This window comes from Dipodomys merriami, unplaced genomic scaffold, assembly GCF_024711535.1.
Source record: "Dipodomys merriami isolate MVZ:Mamm:240054 unplaced genomic scaffold, mDipMer1.0.p SCAF_37, whole genome shotgun sequence".
NCBI lineage: Eukaryota > Metazoa > Chordata > Mammalia > Rodentia > Heteromyidae > Dipodomys > Dipodomys merriami.
The window spans coordinates 776263-802500 of record NW_027205270.1 but is presented as its reverse complement, the minus strand read 5'-3'; the positions used below and the strand labels follow the sequence as shown (position 1 = coordinate 802500).

Genomic DNA, 26238 nt, shown 5'->3' with positions numbered 1-26238 from the left:
AGGAAGGAAGGAAGGAAGAAGGAAGGAGAAACTGCAGTTGAGGCTTCAGATCCCATTGGCTCCAATCATTTCCTCAAGGGCAGTATTGTTTTTCTTCAGGTATTTATGAATATATATTTAATTTTAACTTGATTTAGCTACAATTTAATTGCTAGAAATGCAAAATTAAGATGACTGTTCAGAAAAAGAAAAATTATATCCAAATAATTATAAGAAAAAAGTTTCTGGCAAATTATTCAGATTAGCAAATGAGCAATTCTGTAAATGAATGTTTGAGGAATTCATTTCTAGAAAATTGACATTCAGTGAACTGGTCATGTGGGAGCTAGTTGTAGCTGGCTTCCCCTAGGAGCTAAGGGGGCCAGCAGGAGGACCCCAAGACCATTTACCAGCCCCTCCATGGTTGTATGACCCTCAGGGCCAGGCTTAGTGTCTCCCTGCTAGTCCAGCCTGATGTTTGAATTGATCAAAATATAGTCTAGCTCCTGCACGCTAGTTCCTGCTGCCATGTTCCTTTTGTGGCCTCAGAAAACCCCATTGTTCCTGAAAAATGCTAGACTACAATAATGAAGATGAAGCATGCATTTCCTCCGCGCAGCCTGCAGTAACTAGACTGCCTGCCTTTGCCTCAGTGCAAATTCTAGCATCATTAGGGAAACTAAGTTCTCCAGAGGTCTCTGCAACCAATCATGTGGGTAGGAGGCTTACAAATATGTTCCAAAGACCCACTCTCCAATCACAGCTCCACCACCAGCCTTGGAGAAAAGTTCCCCAATATCTCAGAGCCTCGGCTCCCCATCTTTAAGGATGTGTAAGAATAGCATCTAACTGAAAGAAAGAGATCTCATTTATAAGGCTCTGCACTCAGCTCAGCTTTTGGTATGAGTCAGCTATATGGCTTCACTATTGCTATCTCCAGCCTGGCACTGGTGAATCGCTCCCAATCCAGCCCCACTGTTCCCTTCTCACAAGGCTGACAGGGCTGCACATCATGACATTGAGTCCTTCTATAAGACTTGAGCCCAGTGCCCTATACACCTGCATACTAGAATACCCTCCCTTTCTCACCTCCCCAAAGCCTGCCCAGCCTTCCAGTCAGGATGAGGCCTCCTCCAGGAAGGCTTCAAGGTCTGCCCAGTGTCCAGAGTTACTCCCTCCCTCACCTGGCAGGCTCACCTCTCAGGCTTCTTAAAGGCTGCTTTATCCTCCGCAAAGCCTCTATGTGGGAAGGTAGCTTAGCCTGACTGATTCTGCCCCTGACCCCTGTGTGGTGCAGGTGGCTGATGTCTAGAGCTGGACAAGCAACACCCAGGAGACCCTCAGCAGCAGGCTGGGCCCACATCACACTCTGCTGTCCACCCTTGAGGGTACAGTAAGTAAGCATTCCCTCATCCCCTCTGCAGACACTCCACTCTGCAGTCATGGCCAACAGAACCACAGAGACAACGATCACTGGACTTTTAATCCTCATCTTTTAAGATTTCAGACTTTCCATGTTGTTTTGCTGCCTGAGACCCTCCTGTTGAGCCTTCCTCCTCTCTTCCCTCCACCTGCCCCAATATCACACAGCCAGTCCCTCAGGCCTCAGAGACCACACCAGCTGACCCAGTTCCCAAACAAAGGCTCCCCTGTGAGCAGGCCAGCAGAGCAATCCCAGGCCTGATCCTTGGGCTCAGACTTCAGTAAACAGCCTTAGGTATATGAGCCCACCTCTGTTGTCACCTAATACAACTATGTTCCCACAAGCCCATGAAGGACCACTGACACTTAAGGCTGATCACCACACATCCTTGCATTCCCCTGCACCCACACTCCACCGGCTCATCAATCTCAAGCTGGGTTGGGGTGCCCCCCTGCACCCTCACCAGCAATAAGTACAAGGTTCATGAGCCCATTGGCAAGAGAAGACATTGTCACCTGCTTGGAAAGAGCTAGCTTTGCCTGACAACCCTCCCTGCTATACGCATGAACTCACAGAATAGAAATCCTTCCACAGAGAGATCTAGTCCATGCAATCCCATATTACTCCTCTGACCTCTACACCATGAATCTCACCTTGAGACCTAAGTCTTCTTCATAGCACTTCTGGATAACGAGCTTCCTGCTAGCTGTAGATTTGCTTGTCTGCCTCCAGGAGTGTGTGCACTCTTCTCCAGCCCTCACCAGCCAGATTGGGCTGGAAGGGAGCCCCGCCCCACCCTGTAAGCCTCTGGGCTGGATCAGGAGACTGGGAGCCTTCTCCTCCTCCCTGGGGCACACAAGGCAGGTACAAACCATAGACACCTGATCCTGGCCCGCCTTCCCTCTCCAGCAATCTGGGCAGCTCTCTGCTGTACCCATGGCTGAGTTTGCTGAAGCTGCAGCCAGATTTCTCCCCAGCATCTACCACTGGACCAGTCCCAGAAGAGGCAACCCTTGGTAAATAGTAAACCTGGGGCCTAGATCCAGGGCCACAACCTATCTATACCTTCAAGCCACAGAGAAACTCTCCTGAGCCACCTTACCTGTTCCTTCCCATTGTCTCATGATCCTTGACCACCACATGAAGCTCGGAGCTCTGGTCCAGGGGAATACCCTTGAGATCCCACTCAAAGCCCTGGAATAAAAGAGAAAATGCATCTGAACCAGTGGTATCCAGGAGAAAAGACTATCTAGTTTTCCTTCATGCCCCAGCACTAAACAAGCATCTGTGAATAAGTCTAGTAAGTGGGTAAATAATGGTTGGATGGTTGGATGGACGGATGAATACTCAGGTTACAGAGGTTCAGAGGTGACTGTGAAAGCTGATGGCAATGGAAAAGAGGAAGTTACTCTCTCCTGACCTCTTCTCCCAACCTAATTTCAATTCATCCCCAGGAAACTCATTAAGGAGTAGAATTAAGCTAGAAAAATGCCAGGTGAGCCAGGTATTAGTAGCTCATGCCTGTAATCCTAGCTACTCAGGAGGCTGAGATCTGAGGATTGCAGTTCATAGCTAGGCTGGGCAAGAAATTCAGTGAGATTCTGATCTCCAATTAACCACCAAAAAGCCAGAAATGGAGGTATGGCTTTAATGGCAGAGTGCTAGCCTTGAGTGAAAAAACAAATGAGAGTATGAGGCCCTGAGTTTAAGCCCCAATACACACACACACACACACACACACACACACACACACACACACACACACACACACACACACACACACACACACACACACACACACACACACACACACACACACACACACACACACACACAAAGCCAAGTGACTGTGTAGGATTCTAAAGGACCAAACCATTGTGCTTGTCCAAAAAACAGATCCCTGGTAGACCCAGCCAGAGGTTCTGAAACCCTCCTAAGGACAAAGGCTCCCATGTGCACCTTGCCTTGTCACCAAATATCACATATACTTAGACAGCCGGACAAGAGGCCATCGACCAGTGGCAGACACTGGATGGCCTGGTTAATGAAGGAGGGATGTGAAGAAGTGATAGTTTCAGGCAAAGGCAATGCCTCTGTGAAGAAGAAAAGGCAGGCAAGGGAGCAATTAGATATGTTCAACCTGGCTGGCCAGGGCTGGGGGAAGCGGGGATAAGAGATAAGTTTTGATGTCCATGCCAGAGCTACCACTGGAGGACATCTCCATTTACCAACCCTCCACCCAAAGTCCTAGGAGTCAGGTTGACACTCTGGATCACCAGCTCCTCCCCTCCTCAAGGACAGCACTAAGAAAGCCACTCATCCATGAGTCCCCTAACTTGTCCCACAGAGACAAAGAGAAAGTGAAAAAAATTCACATACTTCATTCCACACGGGGTTCACACTGTTCTTGATGACTTTGGTTCTCTTCTTTACCCCTGCAGAAAATACAAAATGGAAAATGGCATGACATATCCCATCCTGAACCATTATCCATCCAGTTAGGTTCGGCTCTTGAGACCTATGCTTTGATTGAATGGCCAAAGCAAATCTTACAAAAACACCATCCCCTGTGAATCCCACCAAGGAATATCTAATCACACAACTTCTCTCTCAATTCTGGGACCACCAAACAGAAGCCTGGTCAGAAGGATGCTTTTTACAAAAATTGTCCAAGCTGACCAGGTATGGTGCCTCACACCTGTAATCCCAGCTTCTCGATAGGTAGAGATCAGGAGGAGTTCAGCTCAAGGCCATCCTGGCCAAAAAAGGTTAGCAAGGCCCCATCTAAATCAATAAACCAGGTATGTCTAAAGCTGACTCAGAGTAAAAACAAGAGACCATACCTGAAAAGTTACTTAAGCACAAAAAAGGGTTGAGGTTATAACTCAAGTGGTAGAGTACCTACTTAGTACGCATAAGGCCCTGAGTTCATATCCCAATACTGCTAAAAAGGAAAAAGAAGAAGAAAATGCCCAACTGAGTTTGTTATTGTCATTCCTGACTTCTCCCCCACAGTGCTAGAGATGAAAGCCAGAGCCTCAAACAGGGCAGGTAAGCATTCTAACCACTGAGCTACATCTACCATCCCTGACTTTCCAAATTGTTAGTTCCAATTGTAAGTTTTAGATTCTAAAAATGAAAAATCTTCCTAGAAAATACTCTATGTCTCTCTTATTGTTCATTTCTTTTTTTAAAAAAAAAGCCTTATCCACATTGCAGGTATACAAAATGTCCAGAATAATATGTTGAAGTAAAATCCCTTTGTGCAACTACTTGATTTAAAGAATTTAAAATGTCCAGAATTATCAAATCCATAGAGGCAGGAAGCAGATTTTGTGTCCAGGAGTAGATAAGGAGCAGACAGAGTGCGGAATAATTGATCAATGAACATCACATTTCTTTTGGGGCTAATAAAAATGATCTGGAATTGATAACAACTGCATACAACATTGCAACCTAAAAGTCATCTAAATTGTGAATTTCACCTCCATTAAAACAAAATCACCCTCCAAATCCAAGGCCTTGTAGGAGTCCACATAAAGCAAGCTGTGCCAAGGTAGTTCTACTGGCGCATGAGGACTGAGAGAGTGCAGCATGGCTTTTGGGTACACAGGAACTAGCAGTGTGAAAATCTGATTCAGATGACAGAGCCCCATATAACAGAGGGGCATTTCTAATGGATGCCTGTCCCAGTACAGTGGAGCACGTGGACCTTGGAGGAAAGATGGTACCATATGGGTATAGGGAGACCCCCTAGTGCCCCACTCTCTGACTCTGACTCATCATTATAAAAGAGATTGGACCTAGAGGAAAGGGGCGTGGTGCATGGCTCAGCCAAACAGTGCATTCCTCTCTCTGAGTAATCCAAAAAAGAGTTGGTATAGCTTCTGGCCTCCCAACTTGAGGAGCAACATGCAAGACTGATTAGATCACAGTGAAGAAGGTCCCATTCACTCTACTAAGAGGCAAACCCCTCTTTTTGCAAAGAGAGGCCCAGGAAATATGTAATGAAGCTTTGGCCTGCTGTTCTTTTCATTCCCAAGGGCACAGAAGGGACTACACATGTCCAACTTTCCCAGGAAGCATCAGGAACAGAAATGCCTGGGCCTTCAACAGATGGTAGAAAGTGTTCAGTCAGATGCAGAAATTCTCTTTGGAGTGGAACTTAAAGACCTCCCCCATATAAGCTCATCTGTGTAGACTGCCCAATGAGATGTCCTTGGTCTCCTCCATTGGACTGCTCAGCTTGGACCATGAAAGCCCATGAACATCTGAAAAGATCTCCCAAGAGCCCCAAGTCCCCTAGAGTTGAGAATTCTCCGCGCTTATCCATCATGAGGGGCCAACCTCCACAGTCATCCCTGCCTGCCAGGTTCAGAGCAGGGAAGGCAAAGCAGAGAAAGGTGGAGGATGTGGGCCAGGGGTATGAAAGGATTTAGAGAAGAAAAACAACAGAGAGAGAGACAAGCAGAGAGACAGAGACAGAGACAGACAGACAGAGACAGACAGAGAGAGAGAGAGAGAGAGAGAGAGAGAGAGAGAGAGAGAGAGAGAGAGAGAGAGAGAGAGAGAGAGAGAGGAGAGAAGATTGAGAGAAAAGAGAGAAGAGAGAAACAGTGGTGGGCTTGGTAGATTCTAAAACAAGTATTTCAAAAATATCTGCTCAGTCTGCTTGAGTCCTCCCAGAGATTCTGACAAACTCTTCCAGTGGGAAAAGACAAATCCCAACCACCTCTCCCTTCTGTTTGCAAATCACTGATGTTGAAAGGATTGATGAGTAGTCTCTGGAATGACACAAACCACCGTAAAATATCTCAATTCTCAAACTTTTATGGTCCCAGAACCAAAAGCCTATTGTAGACTTCAATGAACTTTTATTTAGGGGGCTTTTTTTGGGGGGGCGGTCATGGGGCCTGAACTCTGGGCCTGGGCACTGTCCCTCAGCTCTTCAGCTCAAGGCTAACACTCTACCACTTGAGCCACAGCGCCACTTCTGGCTTTTTTTTCTGACTATGTGGTGCTGAGGAAATGAACCCAGGGCCTCAAACATGCTAGGCAAGTGCTCTACCACTGAGCCACTTTCCCAGCCCATATTTAGGGAGCTTTTGTCTGTAAATTTTCACCACATTCAAAATTAAAACTGAATCATTCTAAATATATAGCAATGGAACTGGGAATGTGGCTTAGTGGTAGAGTGCTTGCCTAGCATGCATGAAGCCCTGGGTTCGATTCCTCAGTGCCATACAAACAGAAAAAGCCAGAAATGGCACTGTGGCTCAAATGGCTAGAATGCTAGCCTAGAGCAAAAAGAAGCTCAGAGACAATGCCCAGGCACTGACTTCAAGCCCCAGGACTAGCAATACACACACACACACACACACACACACACACACACACACACACACACACACACACACACACACACACACACACACACACACACACACACATATATAAATTTAAAGCAATAAGGACAATACATAAGTGACACATTGCTATGAAGAAGAACTGTTCCTTCCAAAACAAAGGAAAAAGAAATGCAACACTTACATTTTTGCAAATCTTTTTAATGACTAGATTATCATATCTACATTTGCATTCAATCTGTTCACATTTCTCTTTTTAGTTTAATATATGAAGAAAATCTAGCCAGATATGTAATAGAAAGGGGTATAATTTAATGAACTTTGAAATCACATCAAAACTCAACAAGTAAAGAGCAAGGGAAGGGGTGACATTTCCAAAAAGAAATGTACTCTTTACCTGATTTATGTAACTGTAACCCCTCTGTATATTACCTTTATAATAACAATAAAAAGGAAGTGGCACTGTGGCTCAAGTGGTAGAGTACTTGCTTTGAGCTGAAGAGTTGAGGGACAGCACCCAAGCCCAGAGTTCAAGCCCCACAACCGACCAAAAAAATAAAAACAATAAAAAATTAAAATAAATAATTCAACAAGTACTATGTCTTAAGTAAACACCTTAAAGGTAAGCTACAATATGTAGTCTGAAACTAAATCGATAGACATTTTGTACTGTTACATTAAAACTGAGTAATCTATCTTACACTTTGGATCTTTTACTCAATGATAAATCTACAACACCAGCATTGGTCACTTAGAAAATTTTGGTTCAATGAATTATGTAGCTCTTCCAAATAGTAACACTTTTCATTACACAGTACAAAAGAATCCCACTCATTGGTATCATCAGCAATCCTGTCAGAAAAGACTACATGCTGGGAAGCTGGAAATAACAAGTTTTCTAAAATTCCAGATTTTGCTTGGGGGCCCAAACTTTGTGACTGGCAACAACAGGTAAGTATTGTCCATTTCCCTTGAAGGAGCAGGCTCACTTGTCCATTTTCAAGAAAATACATGCCAAATGCTCAAGCATGAACAATCATAGTTTTTGAGTCATTCAGAGAGAGAGAGAGAGAGAGAGAGAGAGAGAGAGAGAGAGAGAGAGAGAGAGAGAGAGAGAGAAGAAGAATGAATAATAATAAATAATAATAATAAAAGCAAACCAGCTTATAACTCAGACAGACACATCCATGCTTTTTGTTTCAATGATCACCATATTATCTGTGTGCAGAGGGGCTCTGAACATACTTCCTACTTCATCTCACCAAATGTTGCTGTTGCAGTATAAGATAACATGTAAAACACTACCATAATACTATATGAAAGATTGCATATTATGTATATGCAAGAATTAAAATTAGTAATTTTTCTGCTCCCTCAGGGACATTCTTAAACAAAACTGGCTTTTTAAAAACTTGAGTAGCTGGGATGTAGGAAGAAAACCTGCATGATTTGCTGGAAAGCTCTTGCTGAGTGGTAAGGGCCCAGCAGTTTTACTTTCCATTGCTGTGCAATCATTAGTGATGATGGCAGCACGTGTAAAGGGCAAATAGTTCCTAGCGGTACAGGGGAGGGAACTGAGACCTTACTGACCTGATTGTTTAACACTTCACCCTCAGTTTCCTCATTTGAAAATTCATAATAATACTTTTCTCAGGGGTTGTGAATATTAAATAACATAGCTATGTAAAGTTGCCCAGAACCTGGTTCTCTCAAACAACCCACCCATGAACAAAAAACAAAAACCAACAACAATTGGGAGAGAATGGGGAGAATGATAAAAAGGGGTGACATTGATATATTGTACTCATTGATTGATATATGTTGGATCAAAATCCTTTTGAAAACTAAAGATAATTTTAAAAACCAAAACAAACAAATAAACCAAACCAAACCAAAACAAAACAAAACATCGTATTGTGTAGCCATCCTCACCATCCACTCCCAGTACTCTTCATCCTCTTCCACAGAACTCTGCACTATTCTGATACATCTAGTGAACATCTACTAACTCTCCACCATGTTCCCTTGCTTAGGTTTGGCTGGGACTCCCTAGTTTTCCCAGAGATGGCTGCTCTCTGTCCTCAAATCTGCTGGAACCCCTTGTTCTGGACAGCAAGGTATTACTGGGTTTCTATGTCAGTCCCTTGAAAGGGGCTGTGTTTCAGAGGACAGACACCATGCCTCCCTCCTGCTAACAGCACAGCCAAGTGATGGATCCTTTTCTTTCTGAAGAAGTTGGCTGCAAGTTCCCTTCCTCACCAAGAGATAATCAGAAGACTTTATTACTTGATTACTCAGGCTCTGTGCCCATGGAGGAGAGATGGCAGGAGGCACATTAGAGTAGAGAGGTATTCTGGAAAAATCACTCATTATCTTCTCAACGCTGCTATCTAAGGCCCACCCAGGCTGGAAAACTGTGTAGCCCATGTTTTAAGGGCTCCAGCAGGACTTGGACACGTGGCTTTGGAGTTAGTCAATAGCCACTACTATGTGACCTCATTACCTTTCTAGGTCTTTGCTCCCCCAACAGAACTAATAGTAAGCGTCTGCTGTGGGGTTTTAGGAAACAGAGATGTTAAGTGTCCACTTCCTTTCCTCAAGCACAGATTGGTTTCTGTGGCCTCTAGGAGTATCATGGAAAATTCCATCGGCAGCCTCTCTTGTGTTGTCCACTTGGTAACTCAGTTCCTGGTGCCCCCAGATAGTATAATGAAGCAATATACGTGCCAAGCTCTAAGCTAAGTATCATTTAACCAGTTGCTCTCCTGCCTTCCCCAAAGACGAGAAGAAAAGTCTTAGATAGTTTTTGCTAAGTTCTGGTTAGAGAACCAACGATCAGACCTGCAGGATAACATTAAGGAGGGGTCACCAATGGGTGCTACAGTCCCAAAGAGGAACCAAAGAAGAAGAAGGAGGAGGAGGAAGTGAAAGGGGAAGGAGAGGGGGAGAGGGAGGGAAAGAAAAAGGAGGGGGAGGGGGAAAGGTAAAAGAGGAGGGGGAGGAAGAAGAGAGGAGAGAAAGAGAAAAAGAGAAAGAAAAGAAAGAAAGAAAGAAAGAAAGAAAGAAAGAAAGAAAGAAAGAAAGAAAGAAAGAAAGAAAGAAAGAAAGAAAGAAAGAAAGAAAGAAAGAAAGAAAGAAAGAAAGTCTAAACCCAGCACATCACATTTTGTGGGGGTGGGGAGGTGGGGGTCCTCAGGCTTGAACCTCAGGGCTTAGGTGCTGTTCCTGAGCCTCTTTGTGCTCAGGGATAGCCATCTATCATTTGAGCTACAGCACCACTTCTGGCTTTTTCTGAGTAGTTTGTTGGAGATAAGAGTCTCACAACCTTTTCTGCCCAGGCTGGCTTCAAACCATGATCCTCAGATCTCAGCTAAATATCTAGGATTACAAGCATGAGCCACAGTCACACAGCACAAGACATAATTTATAGACACTAAGGAAAGGGAAGACACAATTGTTAATCCGGAAACAGTTTCATCCTCATCATTAATTTGGCACTATCCTGTGCCTAATACTTAATTCTGACCTTGAGGGCTGTGACTTTATGTGTGGCATTTCTCAGCTCACAGCTTTTTGTGCTAGGGAATGAGGGGAAGAGCCACACCCTCTCCATAGACCTTCTGTAGAACTGGGGGTCAGTAAACATCCTTGAGAATTGTGCTGAAGCCCTGGATGTTTCTCCAGACTGGATGATTCAGCCAATCAGCCAGTCTTTCTCTTTCTCTCTCTCTCTCCCTCCTCCTCCCCCTTCTCTCTCTCTCACACACACACTCACACACACACACACACACTCACACACACACACACACTCACACACACATACACACACACAAATACATGTCATTTCCAGATACATGAATATGAAGTACCTAGAGCAGTAGTCAAAATCACAGAAACAGAGTAGGATGGTAGTCTTTGGGATTTTCAGGACTGGAGGTCCTTAGAGTGAGGAGTTAATGTTTAACAAGGAGTGAGTTCCCCTGGGAGACAGACTTCTGGAGATGGATGATGGTGACGGTTGGTTGTTTGTTGGAGGGGAGGTAGCTCTATAGATAGAACTCAAGGCATCATGCATGCTAACTAAGCACATGCACTACCACTGAGCTCCACCTTAGCCCCAAGAATGTATTTAATACCACTGGTATCAATGGTAAAGATGGTAAATTTCCCACCATGCATATTTTACTACAGAATTTCTTTGTGGCTTCATTTATTTTTTTCTGTAATGGAGCTTGAACTCAGTGCTGGGTGCTGTCCCTGAGCTCTTTTTGCTCAAGGCTAGTGTTCTACCACTTTGAGCACAACTTCAATTTTCAGTTTTCTTGTGGTTAATTGGAGAGTCTCAGCATTTTCCTGCCTGGGCTGGCTTCGAACCATGATCCTCAGATCCCAGCTAGGGAGTAGCTAGGATTACAGGTGTGAGTCACCAGTGCCCACTTTACTACAGTATGCTTTTAAAGTTTAAATGGAAAATGGTGGGAACATAAGCAGTGAGCCTGGAGTCTATTGATCAGGGTCAGTGTGGGATAAAAAGTCTGAAGGGGAGAGGATGGTTTCTGACAAAGCATATGGGTGGCTGCTGGTGCCCACCTAGAGAGCCAAGAGCAAGAGGGAAGATGCAGTGTTTTGGACTCTGAGAGAAAAGGACAGACAGACAGACACAGCTTTTTATCAGGTGACAGAACTTGGTGCTCAGAAGCTGCAGAAGACCTTCAGATCCTGCAGGTAGCCTCAAAGTAATTTCTCATCTACCCCATAGATATTACTGAGGGCTTTCCCTGCATGGAACACTCTCCTAACACCTACTGGAGTACCCATAACATAAAGTTACAGGAATTCAAGGATAGACAGACAGACAGAACACAGCAGCAGCTGAAAGGAGAAAACATGAGTCTAGCTCCTGTGAAGGGATAATCTACTTCACTTCATTATATATACATTATATTATTATATACATATACATTATATACAACTGTATATAATTATATACATATATGCATATATGTATATATTTTATATGCATATTATAAATACATATACACGTATTATATACATATATATGTATACTCTGTAAGCAGTGATAAAGAAAGAAATAAGGTAAAAGTAAAGGGCCCCCAAATCTTGCCAATATGACATATATATATATATATATTTATTTATATATATAGAAAACCATGGAATATTACATAGTCAAAGAAAAATGATCTCCAAAGGAAAATGAAGTTATATTATTTGCAGGAAAATTAATGCAACTAGAGGACATATATTGGACAAGATAAGACAAGATCAAAAACTAAAATATTGTATGTTTTCATTTATATGTAGAAGCTAGACCTAAAATACATACATATTCATGGGTGTGTACATAAATATATCTATGTCCATATCCATAATTACTTATATGATTAAAAATAGAAGCAAGATAAGAGGAAAGGACGGAAAAAGAAAGGAATGAAAACTTTGTAATATATTATTACAAGCATGTTTGAGGACAGCACAGAGAAACTCAATGAAATCTGATGATCAATGAGGGGGGTGTAGACTCTGTAGGTGAATGGGAACCATTGGGAGGGGGTTGAGCTAGTAGGAAGGATAAAGGAAGTTGAAAACTGTCAATTTGCAACTAAGAAAATGAAACAAGGAAACTCAACAGGAATTATAATTTGTGGAGAGCGATATGGAGTATGATAAAGGGAATGAGATTGACTAGAATACACTGTGAACATGTTGGAAGTATAACACTGAATATTCCCCTCTATAACTAATATAGCTAGTAAAAATATAACTGAAATTCTTTGTAAAAAAAAAATCTTAAAGCCAGGCACTGATGGCTCACTTCTGCAATCCTATCCACTCAAGTCAGGAAAGTCTGTGAGAGTCCTATCTCTACTTAACTACCAAAAGAAAAGCCAAAAGTGGAGCTGTGGCTCAACTCATAGAGCACTAGCTTTGAGAAAAAAAAAAACCTCCTGAGTTCAAACCCCAGGACAGAAACAACAACAACAAAAAAAAAAAAATGGGAAGGGAAAAATCTTAGATAAAAGACATTAGATTGTTAACAAGTTGATTCAAGTAGCAAGATTTGGGGGCCCTTTACCTCATTTCTTTTACCTCTTGCACAACACCAGGAGTGTAGTAGATATGCAATAAATATTTGTCCAATGAAGGGCTGGGAAGGTGGCTCAGTGGTAGAGCGCTTGCCTTGCATGCTCGAGGCCCTGGGTTCGATTCCTCAGCACCACATAAGCAAAAAGAAAAAAGCCGGAAGTGGCACTGTGGCTCAAGTGGTAGAGCTGAGGGACAGCACCCAGGCCCAGAGTTCAGGCCCCACGACTGGAAAAAAAAAAAAAATATTTGTCCAATGAACCAAATGCATGAATAGAGGCTTATAAATAATTGTGTTACAGGATGGGAAACGGTAAGGACAGAAGAGGAGGCAAAGATTATCTAATGTTACAGGAAATGAAGCTTAAGCTGCTCATTCACATTAATGATCCATCAAAAAGATCTACCAATGCCGTAGTCATTGTATGTAGTCACTGTAAGAATGACAGAGACAAGCATGAGACAAAAGTACAGTAAACCCTAAGTCCAGCCACTTGAATTAACCTCTTAACAATCTGATGTCTTTCCTCCAACATCCTTTTATTCCTATTATTTAAAAAGAAAAACACCTTTTATTTACTTAATTTAGTACACAAGTGCATATAAACATAAATGTATGCCGGCATATGGTGGTTCTCAATTGGGAGTGATTTTCTTCCTCAGGGTACAACTAACTAGTAATCACATGAAATCTTCATTTAATTAATTAATTAATACAAGAACAATGCCATGAACAGCACTCATTATTAGCTCTATCCCGAGGTCCTTAAATGGGGAAGACAACGAGTAGCCTCAGAATCCAAAGGCTCTCAAAGCTCATCATAGTCTATTTTGGGCAGCAAGTCCTGAAATTTCATCTGTGGCTGGAATGCCCAGGAACAACTGCAAGGAAAGTGAGGCAAGCCCAGGCCCATGCATTTCAGGCAACAAGTTGGAAGCAAACAAAGTGTGAGCTGGCTTCTCTGTACCAGGCCACTGTCCCCCTGAGCAGGGTGGGCTCAGGGCTTCTCAACTCTGACTCTGTATCCAAAACACTGGGAGATTTGTCAGAAGCACCCAAGACTGGGCCCCATAAGAGAGACTTAGCTCCTTGAGAGTTGGAGACAGGCAGGCTGGCAATGGGACTTCTAAAAGTATCAACAAGACTCAAGTGTGTTTTGCAAATGAACTTTCCAGGACTCTGGGTCATAGTCAAGTGGGAGGAACACACCCCTAGACTAGAGGAAGTTTCTGGAAGATGCTAGAGACCAGACCAGAAAAGACATAGAGTCTACTTGTGCTGAGCACTGGGACATGTCAATGAATAAACAAGACAGGGCCCAGCTCTCAATGAATCCCTGCATCCTATGTGGAGTAGAAGACTGAGCACAGGCCAGCTGGGATGAGTGTGCTAGCAGACCTGACAAGGTGCTATTACATCCAGAGTGAAGACTAACAACACCCAGGAGAATCCTAGGTGCCTTTGCAGAAAAGGTGGTAAAACTGGAGGGCTTTGAAAGTCAAATGGACTTTGAATGGTCAGAAATGCTATGTTGTATTATATCATAGGGTGGAGACAGAGAGTGTGAGGGAGACCAACAGGAGCTCATGCTTAGGGTATCTGGGCCAGGGCAACCGCCAAGCGGGACCTCAACAGATTTAGTCACCTCTCTGACTCAAGGGCAGTGCCACTCCTAGCTCTGGTCATCACTCCCTGCTGTGACCACTGACATGGACACATTGTGTAACTTCTCCAACTTTCTGGTTTCTTATAGGCAGAATGAGGCATTTAGTAGCCACCCCTGGACTGTTGCTGAACCAAAGAGAGTCAGGAATAGGTTCAAAGGAGTTTTGAGGTATCCAGGCACCCAGGCATCCCTGGCTGACAAGGTCCCTGGGGTTCAATGTCCTCTGGGGATTTCTTCTGATCATAATGGGCCTACAATTTATATTCATTCATTCATTTACTCTGTGTGTGTGTGTGTGTGTGTGTGTGTGTGTGTGTGTGTGTGTGTGTGTGTGTGTGTGTGTGATAGCACCTATGGCTTTGTGCGTATTACACAGTGTTTTACTACTGTTGGGTGTTGGTGGCTCACTTCTGTAATCCTAGCTAGATCTCAGGAAGCTGAGAGCTGAGGATTGTGCTTTGAAGCCAGCCCAAGCAGAAAAGTCCATGAGACTTTCGTCTCCAATTAACCAGCAAAAAGCCAAAAATGGAGCTGTGGTTCAAGTGGTAAAACACCAGCCTTAGGTGAAAAAGTTAAGAGACAGCACCTAAGCACTGAGTTCAAAGCCTATACTAGTACCAAAAAAAGTGCTCTACCACTGAGCCATATCCCAGCACTGCTCCACAATTTTTGGAACAGCGGGAGGACCAGGCAGCATCTGAAAAGCAGGGAGACATCAGATTCCTGTCTTAAAATTGTTCTTGCACTATGAACAACCTGGCAAGTCAATAATCAATGGAAATAGCAACATTGTCTAAAATGTTTCAAACCACATCTTTCAAAAAAAGGAATAGTTTTATAAATCCTCCCATAACAAAGAATGAAAATTATACCTAGAACTCACTCTGCTAAATTGACTGTCATCTATCTATCATTATTATGTATTTGTGTGTTGGGGGAAGGGAATGCCACAGAGATAATGCGACCAAGAAATCCCCTTGATGTCCCCATGGCCTTCAACCTTTATGAAAAACTGTCACTTACTCCCCTATAGTTCACCATCTTTTGCAACACATATTAAAAAAATTTTTTTCACGAAGCCACAGAGTATAGGTCCTACTAAGAGGAAACCCTCTTTCCTTTCCTTATCTTTCTCCACAGAACTAGCGTCCTGACTCACAGCTATTGTTCCTTCTCTCAATTTTGACAGATCCTTCCTCTTCCCTTTCCCCTCCTGAGACACTTCTCTCATGGGAATCTCTGCCTGAAGTGGTGGCCAAGGAGCCTGGGGAGTAGAAGAGGGTGTGATTGCTTTGCTATCCCAGGGAAAGACCCTCCCCAGTCTAAGCACCATATATACAAAATTAGCTCCTTGAATTTAGAAAAACAAACGCCTTAAACACCCTTCAAGCCTCCTTGTTTAAGGCCTATTCATCCTATTCTGTTCCTCTTATTTCTGGTTGAGACATATATGGTGAATTCAATATGGCTAGTGTTCGATAAATTACTGAACTAGTGGGTGGGTGGGTGGATGGATGGATGGATAGACAGATGGACAGACGGATGGATGGATGATGAATGGATGGATGGATGGATGGGCAGAACACACACCACTTTCAAAGCACATACTCAGTCAAGTGGCCTTGATTCCTCTCTACCTCCCACACACATCTTCCAGCCATGCCTTATACCCACTGCTCGGTAAGAGCGGGGACATTTTCCTTCCGAAATCATTCTAGTAAAGTGGTAATTACTGACATATTAATGGCACTTTCAGTTTTCCAAAGCCTATAACCTTTATTGAACTGTGTTTCATTCTTGCCAAGCACAGAGTGGGATTTCTGATCCTGCTGACGGAAGAAACTGTGAGTTGGTTTGGGGTTAGTTTCCCAGTCTGGGTACAGAGCGGGCAGTGAGCTCAAAGTTGGGTGGCACCAGACAGAGTGTGGGCGCGGCGGCCCCCGGGGCTCTCACCTCGGAAAGTCAGGCTGGCGACAGGGTCGCTGCGGTCCTTCTTCACACTGGGGAGGTTGCTGGCCCTCACCAGCAGGCAGCACAGCATGGCTGGGCAGCCCCTGGAGCACGGAGCGCACCGGCAAGCAACGAGGGAGCAGGAGCACCGGACCCAGACACCCACCCGGCAAGCGCGCAGCTCCCAGGCAGCCCAGCCAAAGGGGAGCCGTCGCCTGCGCTGCGCCTCCAAGAAGTAGCCCAGCCCCTGAGGAGAGGCCGCCTGGAGGACACCGGATACCCACTGGGCGGGTCCACCCCTCCAGACCCCGTCCAGATCCGTCCAATCGGCAGCTGGCAGGGCTGCGCAGGGGTCAGATGCACCAGTGGGGGCGCTGGTCTCTTGCTCCCAAGAAAGAAAGTGCAGCTGGCGTGGAGCGCACGTTTGTTTGCCAAGCGCAGACTCGGAGTCTCCAGAATCCGGGGCTCCATCGGCCTAAGCTTAGCGAACTTCACCCAGTGCCCGAGAGCGTGGCCAGGGCGGGAGAAATGAATGGAGGCGGACGGCGTGGGGATCACCACCAGGACACCAGCGTGTCCCCGGGAGAGAGGAGACAGGAGCGGCGAGTGCTCCACGCGCTGTGCGCCACGCGCTCTGAGTCCCCGAGTCCACACAGCTCTGCCCCCGACACCCGCCCGACGCCAGCGCTCGCCAACCGCTGCTCTCCGCTAGTTCTGGCTACCAAGGGGCCTTTCTGATCTGCTGAGAACTCTGGTCCAGAGAAAATCCTGCAAAGGCGCCTCTGAGCTTTCTCTATGGCTCGCTAGGACTGCTCGTCTCTGGGAACTGAAGTCTGTATGTAAATTACACTGTGTCGCATAGCGGTCCAATCCCTTCTTCAAATCTCTACACTCCTATCCCACATACACACCATCACCTCCGTGGAAACAGTTGCTCATGTCTTCCTCCTGGAGCGGTGATGGTTCTTAGCACACTTGCACGGGGTGTCAGGCACCTCTCCAGCGTATCCTGACCACAGGACCCTGGCTTCTCACATCGACATCCCAACACCCCATAGACGCCCAGCAATTCCTCACTAACCAATCACCTTACTTGTCCTAAATTCCATGCCTGATTATTAGCAGGCTTTCCCTATGTAAACTTTCAACTCCCTTTCTTACTTTGCGGAATAAAGCATTTCATAGGGCACAATGGCCTGTACAACAAGGGGAGGCACAAGAGGAGGATATTGAGACTCTGACGTGAAAGTAAACAATGTGCGGGCGGGCGCTGGTACCTATAATCCTAGCTACTCAGTAAACTGAGTTCTGAGGGTCATGGTTCAACACCAGCCTGGGCAGAAAAGTCCATGAGACTCTTATTTCCAACTAAGAGTCAATAAAGCTGGAAGTGGAGCTGTGGCTCAAATGGTACAGTATTAGCCTTGAGCAAAAAATGCTCAGGAACAATGCCTTGTCCCTGAGTTGAAGCCCCAGGACCAGCACCTTCTCCCTTTCATGATTTTTTTAATAGCACCAATCACTCAGTAATGTGTAGCTTATTTCCTTTCCATCTTCCCCATATTTGAATGTCAGCTTCAAGAAGTCAGGGATCCAAACCCAGATGCCCCTCAGTAGATGAATGGATCAAGAAAATGTGGTATATATACACAATGGAATTCTATGCCTCCATCAGAAAGAATGACATTTCCCCATTTGTTAGGAAATGGAAAGGTTTGGAAAAAATTATATTAAGTGAAGTAAGCCAGGCCCAAAGAAGCATAGGTCCCATGGTTTCCCTTATTTGCAATATCTAGTATAGGTATGAGTCAAGCGGAAAAGGTCAGATAATGTGATGTTAGGAAAATGAACCCTTAAATATGTATTTTAATGTTTTCGTTTCTTTCATGCATGTGTTTCTAACGCATTTATAAGATTATTTCTTTGCTGCTTTGTATGTCCCTCCCCCACAGTGTAACCTCCGCTTTCACTATATTTGATGTCAGTATAACATGTGGAGGAGATGGGGACAAAAAAGTCGTTTAAGGATTCAGGCGGACCTGTTGCAACAATGAGAAGTACAAAATGTCATGTCAAAACCAACTTTACAATGTCGGTGTGGGGGGGGAGAGGGGTATAATTGGGTGGGGGGAGGGGGGAGGCTGGGAAGGGAGGTGAAGGGTAAACAAAGGAGGAGGCTGCAATGCTTGGTAAGAAATGTATGCATTATCCTGCCCATGTAATTGTAGCCCCTCTGTACAGTATGTTCTCAAATAAAATAAAATAAAATTAAAAAAAAAAAAAGAAGTCAGGGATCCAGGCGTTGGTGGCTCACGCCTGTAGTACTAGCTATTCAGGAGGCTGAGACTTGAGGATCACAGTTTAAAGCCAGTCCCAGCAGGAAACTCCATGAGACTCTTATCTCCAATAAAACACTCAGAAAACTGGAAGTGGCACTGTGGCTCAAGTGGTAGAGCACTCGCCTTGAGCTGAAGAGCTGAGGGATAGTGCCCAGGCCCATAGTTCAAGCTCCACAATCAACCCAAAAAAATTAAAAGTCAGGGATTTTTTTTCTTTTTGGTCTGAGACTAGAACTTGGTACCTGACACTTTGCTCATTATCTAGCACTCTACCAACTGAGTCACACCTCCAACCCAAAGTCAGGAATTCTTGTCTGTTTTGTCCACTGCTATTTCCTTAGACCTAGACCGTGGATTGAAGTAATAAATGCATCCTATGCCCATCATCAGTCACTGATAACCTCCTGGAATTGTACTAGACGATGAGAATAGGGCATACCCCTGCCCTCAGGATGCTCAGTGTTAGGAAACAAAGAGGGCACCCATACCCGACAGCACTGTGGGAATTACTCTCAAGAACAGAAACATGGTGAAGGAGTGACAGGAAGGAGAACCTGCAGCCATCTCCTCTCCAGAACTTCTCTAACAGCCTGGATCCTCCCATCCTCCTCCTGACTACTCCTCAAGGTTTGGTAGACACTTGGCCCCTTTCTAGCACTTAGCACTCTTCCTCCCTCATAGCAGGGCTTGTGTCTAGCTCCACAGTGGACTCAAATAGCTCCAAGTCTACCATCATCCTCTCCTGCACAGGTTTCTTTGGGCACCTCCTAACTGGTCACCTCACAGTCACTGTGGCCGCATCCATTCCACTATCCAGATTGCAGTCATGCAGTCTTTAAAAACATAAATGATCATACCAATACCTTGCTGGACACTCCTTTCTCCCTGCAAGGGCCTCCTGTGCTCTTGAGAGTAAGTCTAGATTCCTTCCCTTGGCCCAGAGAGCAAGACCACTCAGTCTCTTGACCCTAGAACTGCAGCTCCAGGGACTTCTCAGTTTCTAGAACATGCCAAACTCTCTTCCCACTCTGGGGTCAGCTATGCTCTCTGCCTGCAGCTGTCTTCCCCACTCACTCCTCAGGGCCATCGCCATTCTTTCTTGAGCCTTCAGTTCAAAGAGCTCTTAGAGCTCATCACATGATAAGAAATGCCAATTTCATAATTGCTGGCTTAATACCTAGCTGGAGTGTGGGTTCAATGAATTAGGACAGAGACTGGGGTCATCTTAGTGACCCAGGTGTTCCTAGTATGCAGTTCAGGGCTGGGCTGGAGTTGGTGCAGTGGACATTGCATATGGCTTTCTGATGTTTCACCTTCTGATGAATCTAATCTTGCATCTCAGAGGACAGTAATGCCCTCTAGGGGGGAACCTTAGGAATTGTGGATTCCCCCTCACCCCGCCCCTCTTTCTCTTTCTCTCTTTCTCTCCCCCCTTTCCTCCTTCATCTGTTCCATTGATTCCTGGTTTTGTGCTTCTACTCCACAACCTCACTGTACCACAATACCACACCCTACCCTGGATCCTATATGTCAGAGTCAGCACAGGAAATGTGTAGGGGGTACAGCTGCTGTTTCAAGAGAACTAGTCTAAGGGACTTCAACAAACCTTTGGCTTATATCCAAGAAACAGGGGCTCCACATACCTCTTCTGCAAACTAGAAAGGCAACAGTTGGTGACCTGGGCCCTGGACACATCCTGAAACCTCATTCCTATCCCAACCTCCAACTTCCTGGTCAGACTGCTGTTCATTACCCAGAACTTTTCCTAAACAGACAGCAGTTCTTTTGTTGACATCAAACGGGGGCCTAAAAACAATAGAGCTTCCCCTCAGGGGGGATTTGTATTGAAATAAAGCTCTAATGCAGAGCATGGCTGAGACCTCCATTCTTTTATTGACATTTTCTAAGGGTTGTACCTGGTTACTCAAACAGAAATACTTCCAAGCCAGCTTCTCGCATCCAACAGTAGGTAGATGTAGCCATGAGATGGAATGATGACCAGAAGCAATGTATGTAACTGCCTAGATGTGCCCTTAAAGAGAAAGAGCATGCCTCACCCTAGCACCCCTTTCTGCCTGGCTGTAGTATGAGCAGCGGTAGTGAGCCATTATAGACCTTGTTGTCAAAGGGACCCCGAAGAGTAACAAAGCAGGAGAATCTGGGGTCCTGGGCAGTATGATGGGTCAGAATCTTACGAGTCATGATGGCCTACATCTCAATCATTGCTTGAATAACAGAGACTATCATTAGTGTTCCACTAGCAAACAGATGGTAGGCATTCCACCTAAGGTAAGGCTGAAGGTAAGGCCTATTGATATCCCAGACCTCTCTAACCGAGCAGGTGAGGGCCCTGGAGCCAAATGTGGAATCCAAGCATGCATGGCAAGGACAAAATTTGCTTTGAAGCTGAGTTTGCATAGAGCAAGCCCAGCTTTTGTCAAAGTTTCCCATTTGCTACAATGTCTCAGAGATGGTAGAAGTATTGGGGGAGGGAATTAAAACTCCATTCAACTCAGTAGAGTTGTTATTGAAGAGTGCTTCCTATAAGCCCAAGTGGGATCATATTGGCTTAAAGTTTCCAAGATTCAATACTGTGCCTCAAAGAATGTGACTGGTGTTCTCTGAGCCTTGATCTACAAATGTGGTCTTATAACAATACAATGTTTTATAACAAAATTACCTCTAAATTAAATATTAGAAGATTTTTTTTCATATAAATCTCAACTTTATAGTTTCCACAAAATCAGAGAATCATGTCAATGGGACTGACTGAGACTCTGCTTAGCATTGATCAGCTGGTACCTAGGCACAGGAGCTGGCACAGGTGGAGAACACACTTGCCCCCACTTACCCATAGCCACATGTAGTTTTATAACTGGGCTAACTTTAGTTCCCCACTGACCATGTACCCAAGGCACATGAGTTTGTTCTCTCTGCCACCTATTTGTGGCCACACTTCCCTGAGCATCTTGTAAGTATGGCATTGGGTAAGTTCACCTTCTCTGACCATGATCTCTTAATATTATCGAGGACTTTGTTTTCCCCCAAAGTGTAAATGTGAAGTGCCCACAAAAATAGATCTTGACTTTCTACTCACTGCCATCATACTCGAAAGGAACCCTCTCTATATGAGTTTATAGGATTTTTTCAGAATATAGGTTTTAGTGTACCAAATTGTCCCACTCCCTTCGTTTTCATTTAATGATATATGTCCTGAAGATATTCTAAGGTTGACAGGGCACCAATATAAACTAAAGATACAGTCCTATTCCTACCCACAGTGGGAATGACCCTGGGCTTCTGGCCCAGTCTACTTTCTCTTCCCCAAGTGACCTGAGACATGTATTGATCTTTCAGAGAGTCTGTTTCAACTTGGAAGAGGTGTTGGGAGGATTAAAATTCTAGTGCCTCCAGCATAGTAACTGGGGAAAGGTGTGGAATCAACGTGAAAACTCTCCCTGCTAGCATTTCCTGCTAAGAACAAATGTGGAAAGAGACCAGCAGGCAAGTAGTAGAAGGAAAGTATATTTGGCTCAGGAAAGGGACTGGGGCAGTTTGTGGGCTAAGGGGATAATCAGAAAATATTAGTTAAAAAAAAAGGCACAGCACCAGACAAATGCCCTTAGCTCAGAAAGGTTTACTTGTAGGAAAAGCATCTGGAAGAGACAGGGTCAGGTCCTTTAATGTAGAAGTCACAACCACTGACCACTCAGCTGGTTATTTCTGTCTTTGAAAGACAACAGATGAACAGAGCTGATGATAGAATTGACCAGGAAAAAAGATATCGAAAGCCTTCTTGGACATGTGCAATGATTTCTTAGTACATGTAAAATACATGTAACTTATTATGATTGTTATAGTTATTATGGTTATTCTAATTATTATAGTTAACTTTGTTGCACTATTCAAAGTGCTTTATCTACACTCACACAGATTCTTCACAATCATATCGCTAAAGCAGATACTACTATGATCAACACTTTACAGATAAAAAAAGGGGCACTGTGTGGTTAAATGACTTAGCCAAGTACACATGGCTGGAAAGTGGCAGAGTTGGAAAGCCATTCAAATTCCCAAGAAGTCTAGGTTCAATACCAGTATACTCAGCTTCCATCTTTCTCTCTCTTGTTCGGTGTTTTTATGTCACTGGATTGTGACCAAAGCTGTGTACTCCTGAGCCCTATTTCCAAAAGTAATAGCTAACCTTTGGACCGACAGTTTCACTAGCCCCAGTCCAGAGACCCCAGGGTACCTACTACACCCATTAAAATCTTCTACCTCAAGGCCATATGACCAATTATTACCCTAGCCTCAGGTTAAACAACCAGCATAGGCCTGTTACAGCTCTGTGAGCTATCCTGGCAGTAGGGCACTGCCTTGGGTAACAGATGGACTTAATGATGCCCGAATAAATTCAGAGATGGTAATGTAGAAGGACAGAGATGAGAAGGCATCCCCAAGATGAGACAGTTAGAGCTGTCTCTAAGTACGTAAGTAAGTGAATGGTAATAAGGACAATGTGCCTGATGTGGCAGGTTATGACAGAAGGCTTTACAGTGTAAGCAAGACCTGGGTTCAAATCCACCCCTTCCACCTTTTATTGTTGTCTCTGACAAGTCAAAGGTAAAACCTTTTATCATAGAGCAATTAAAGATAGAAGGAACTCTAGAGCTACTTTGGCTTAAATCTTAATTCCAGTACTCAACAGTATATGAACTTGAGCAGGTTACTTAACACCTTTGGCCTCCGTTTTCTTATCTGTAAAATAATAGTTCTGTGCCAGGCACTGGTGGCTCACACCTATAATTCTAGCTCTCAGGAGGCTGAGGTCTAGATCTCAGTTCTCAAAGCTGCAATTCCAGCTGTGCAGGAGTGTCCCTGAGACTTTTATATACAATTAAATGTAAAAAATGATGGAAGTGGAACTGTGGCTCAAGTTGTAGGACACTAGCCGTAAGCAAAAAAGCTAGGAGACAGTGACCAGGCCCTGAGTTCAAGCCCCACAACTAATTTATTTAAGATAATAATAAGCTTGGTGCCCGTGGCTCATGCCCGTAATCCTAGCTACTCAGAAGGCTGAGATCTGAGGATCATGGTTCAAAGTCAATCTCAGGCAGGAAAGTCCATGAAACTCTTATCTCCAATAAACCACCAGAAAACCAGAAGTAGTGCTGTAATTCAAGTGGTAGAGCACTAGCCTTGAGCTGCAGAGCTGAGGGACAACGCTCAGGCCCAGAGTTCAAGCCCCACCCACGACCAACAAAAAAAAAGATAATAACAGTTCTGTGATTATAGTTCCTACCATTTATGCTTGCTAAGAGGATAAAATGAGGTTTATGTGAACCTATCAACCTATACAAGAACCTGAGACCAACTTTAGCTGGACCATGATATAGCTCCTAGTAAAGGTTCTATTTAAAAGAAAGTCTGGCCCATAATAAGCAGGTAAAAGGATTTTTTGTGGTGTTTGAAAGAAACATTGTCTCTGGAGCTAGTAGCTCATACGTGCAAGAAGGCTAAAATCTGAGGATTGCAGTTCAAATCTAGCCTAAGTAGGAAAGTCTGTGAGACTCTCATCTCCAATAAACTACTCAGAAAAAAAAAAAAAAAAACAGAAGTGGCTCTGTGGCTCAAGTGGTAGAACGCTAGCTTTATGCCCAGAGAGGCTCAGGGACAGAGCCCAGGCCTTGAGTTCAAGCCTCAGGACAGGAAAAAAAGAAAAGAAACAGTGTCCCCCTAAAATGGTATGTTGCTTATGCTTAATGAATGATTATTTTCCTTTCTTTGTGATGAAGACATTTAAAAACCCAGGATCCTCCAGTTTTTGGTAACTTGTCCCCACAGCCCTGCACGCCTCCTGCTTTGACACAGCCATCTGATGGATGCCCTGGCACCAGTCCGCCTTCCCTGGTGTGGGCAGCACATGGTTTGCATTCCAAAGCACGTTCTTATTCATGAGCCAAGGATGCTGAGAACAACAGAGGGCCCTGAGGGGTAAGGGTGAGGATAGAAATGGGAGTTGGACTACCAGATTGTGACCAAGACTTGACAGCTTTGTTTGACCTTGGCTAGACCCCTGTACTTGTCTGGGCCAAATCTTCATCTGTAAAAGAGTGTAATATCTCTTTGGCACTGAGAGTTGCTATTGAGCATGAAATAAATTTATGCTTACACGAGGGGGCTGTGAGGTGTTATTCTGAAACATTATAATCATGTAGCTGAAGGAGAAGAAAGCCAGATCTAGAGCAACTGGTGAAAGAGCACTTTCCACAGGGTGTTTTACACTCATCCGTGTGTCCCAGGCCAGAGCCTCTTGAGTAATCATTTACCAATCTGGCCCTGGCTGGGAGAAGGAGAGTGAGGAGGTCTGAATGCCACAGGGAGACCAAATTTGGACATGGGTTAAGAGTTTGGCTAATGCAGAAGGTGGAAGGTGGCCAGGAGCTGGGGGAAGGGAAGACCTGCATGCAGTAGTGACATTGATGACAATGATGATTCAAGCTTGCAGTCAGTTTTCTTTCCAGGTCAGAGGCTCCCAACAAGCACAAGCAGTAAACTTCCCTTCTCTATCATGAGCTCTGGACTCCAGGAAGGGGGAGGCAGCCACCCAGAGGGACAAGACAGGGGCAGAACTGTGGTGGAGACTGAGGATGAGGGAGAGAGCTCAGTCAGGGACATGTAAATATGAGAATGGAAGAAAGGGAAGACTGTCCCCAGGGCTGAAATAACAGGAGAGAAACCATATCAGCAGTGCTTCCTGTGGGAAAAGCTCTTCTGGGGTTAGAAAGTGCTTCCTATTCATTACTCATTCTCTCCTTTCTCCTACTGAAGAGTTTACTCTGGAGGGCTGGGGATGAGATAGTAAGAGACTTTACACAACGTATGGGGGGAAGGGATGAGGTCAGGGCTGGGGAACTATACAGAGGTTGGAGACTGGTGGAGCGTGTACAGAAAGCATGGTGGGGGAGAGGATGAAATCAGAGCTGGGGGGACTGGAGATGAGGTTGGAAGAGAGTATACAGAATGCGTGGGGGAAGGGGGATGGTCAGGGTAAGTGGAGATTCAGGCTGTGAGACACCAGAAGAAAAAAGACCCTGAGAGCAGAGATTCATGTGGATGAGTGTGGATTGTGCACCATTGGGCTCAGAGTGTGCCATTCACAAAGCCTGTTCCATGCACCATTTGGAGATAGTACAGGAAGAAGGGGCACTGAAGTGGGTGGCAGCAGCTTAATGCACAGTGAGTCCATTTTCTCTTTCTAGTGGTAATATTCTCTTTCCCATGTAAATATCAACATGAATAGTGCCATCCTGAGTTGTGCAACATGGAGCCCAGAGTTCCTGCCAGGCAGCTCAACCAGGCTATAGGCCTAGCCTGCACAGAGCTAAGGCTGCAGAGAGGAAACATGA

At 44.6% G+C, this 26238-nt stretch overlaps 1 protein-coding gene and 1 long non-coding RNA gene across 22 annotated transcripts in view; one reads left to right on the top strand and one right to left on the bottom strand.

Annotated features, from left to right (window-relative positions):
• The window catches only part of Dysf (dysferlin), a 209299-nt gene that overhangs the window by 181006 nt on the left and 2055 nt on the right, over window positions 1-26238 (bottom strand). For 13 of the 21 annotated variants that reach the window (XM_069988937.1, XM_069988939.1, XM_069988942.1 and 10 more), the window contains exons 2-3: window positions 3782-3837; window positions 2505-2596 (exon numbers count right to left, since the gene is read on the bottom strand). In XM_069988937.1, the coding sequence (XP_069845038.1) occupies window positions 2505-2596; window positions 3782-3837 (148 nt within the window). Of the gene's footprint in view, window positions 1-2504; window positions 2597-3781; window positions 3838-16493; window positions 16652-26238 lie in introns of those variants that run through there. The other 8 variants (XM_069988938.1, XM_069988947.1, XM_069988944.1 and 5 more) reach the window with 1 other exon arrangement.
• On the top strand, window positions 17176-24986 carry LOC138804558 (uncharacterized). The gene is made up of 3 exons (XR_011365295.1): window positions 17176-17325; window positions 22187-22333; window positions 24625-24986. It is a non-coding gene; the product is annotated as an uncharacterized lncRNA (long non-coding RNA).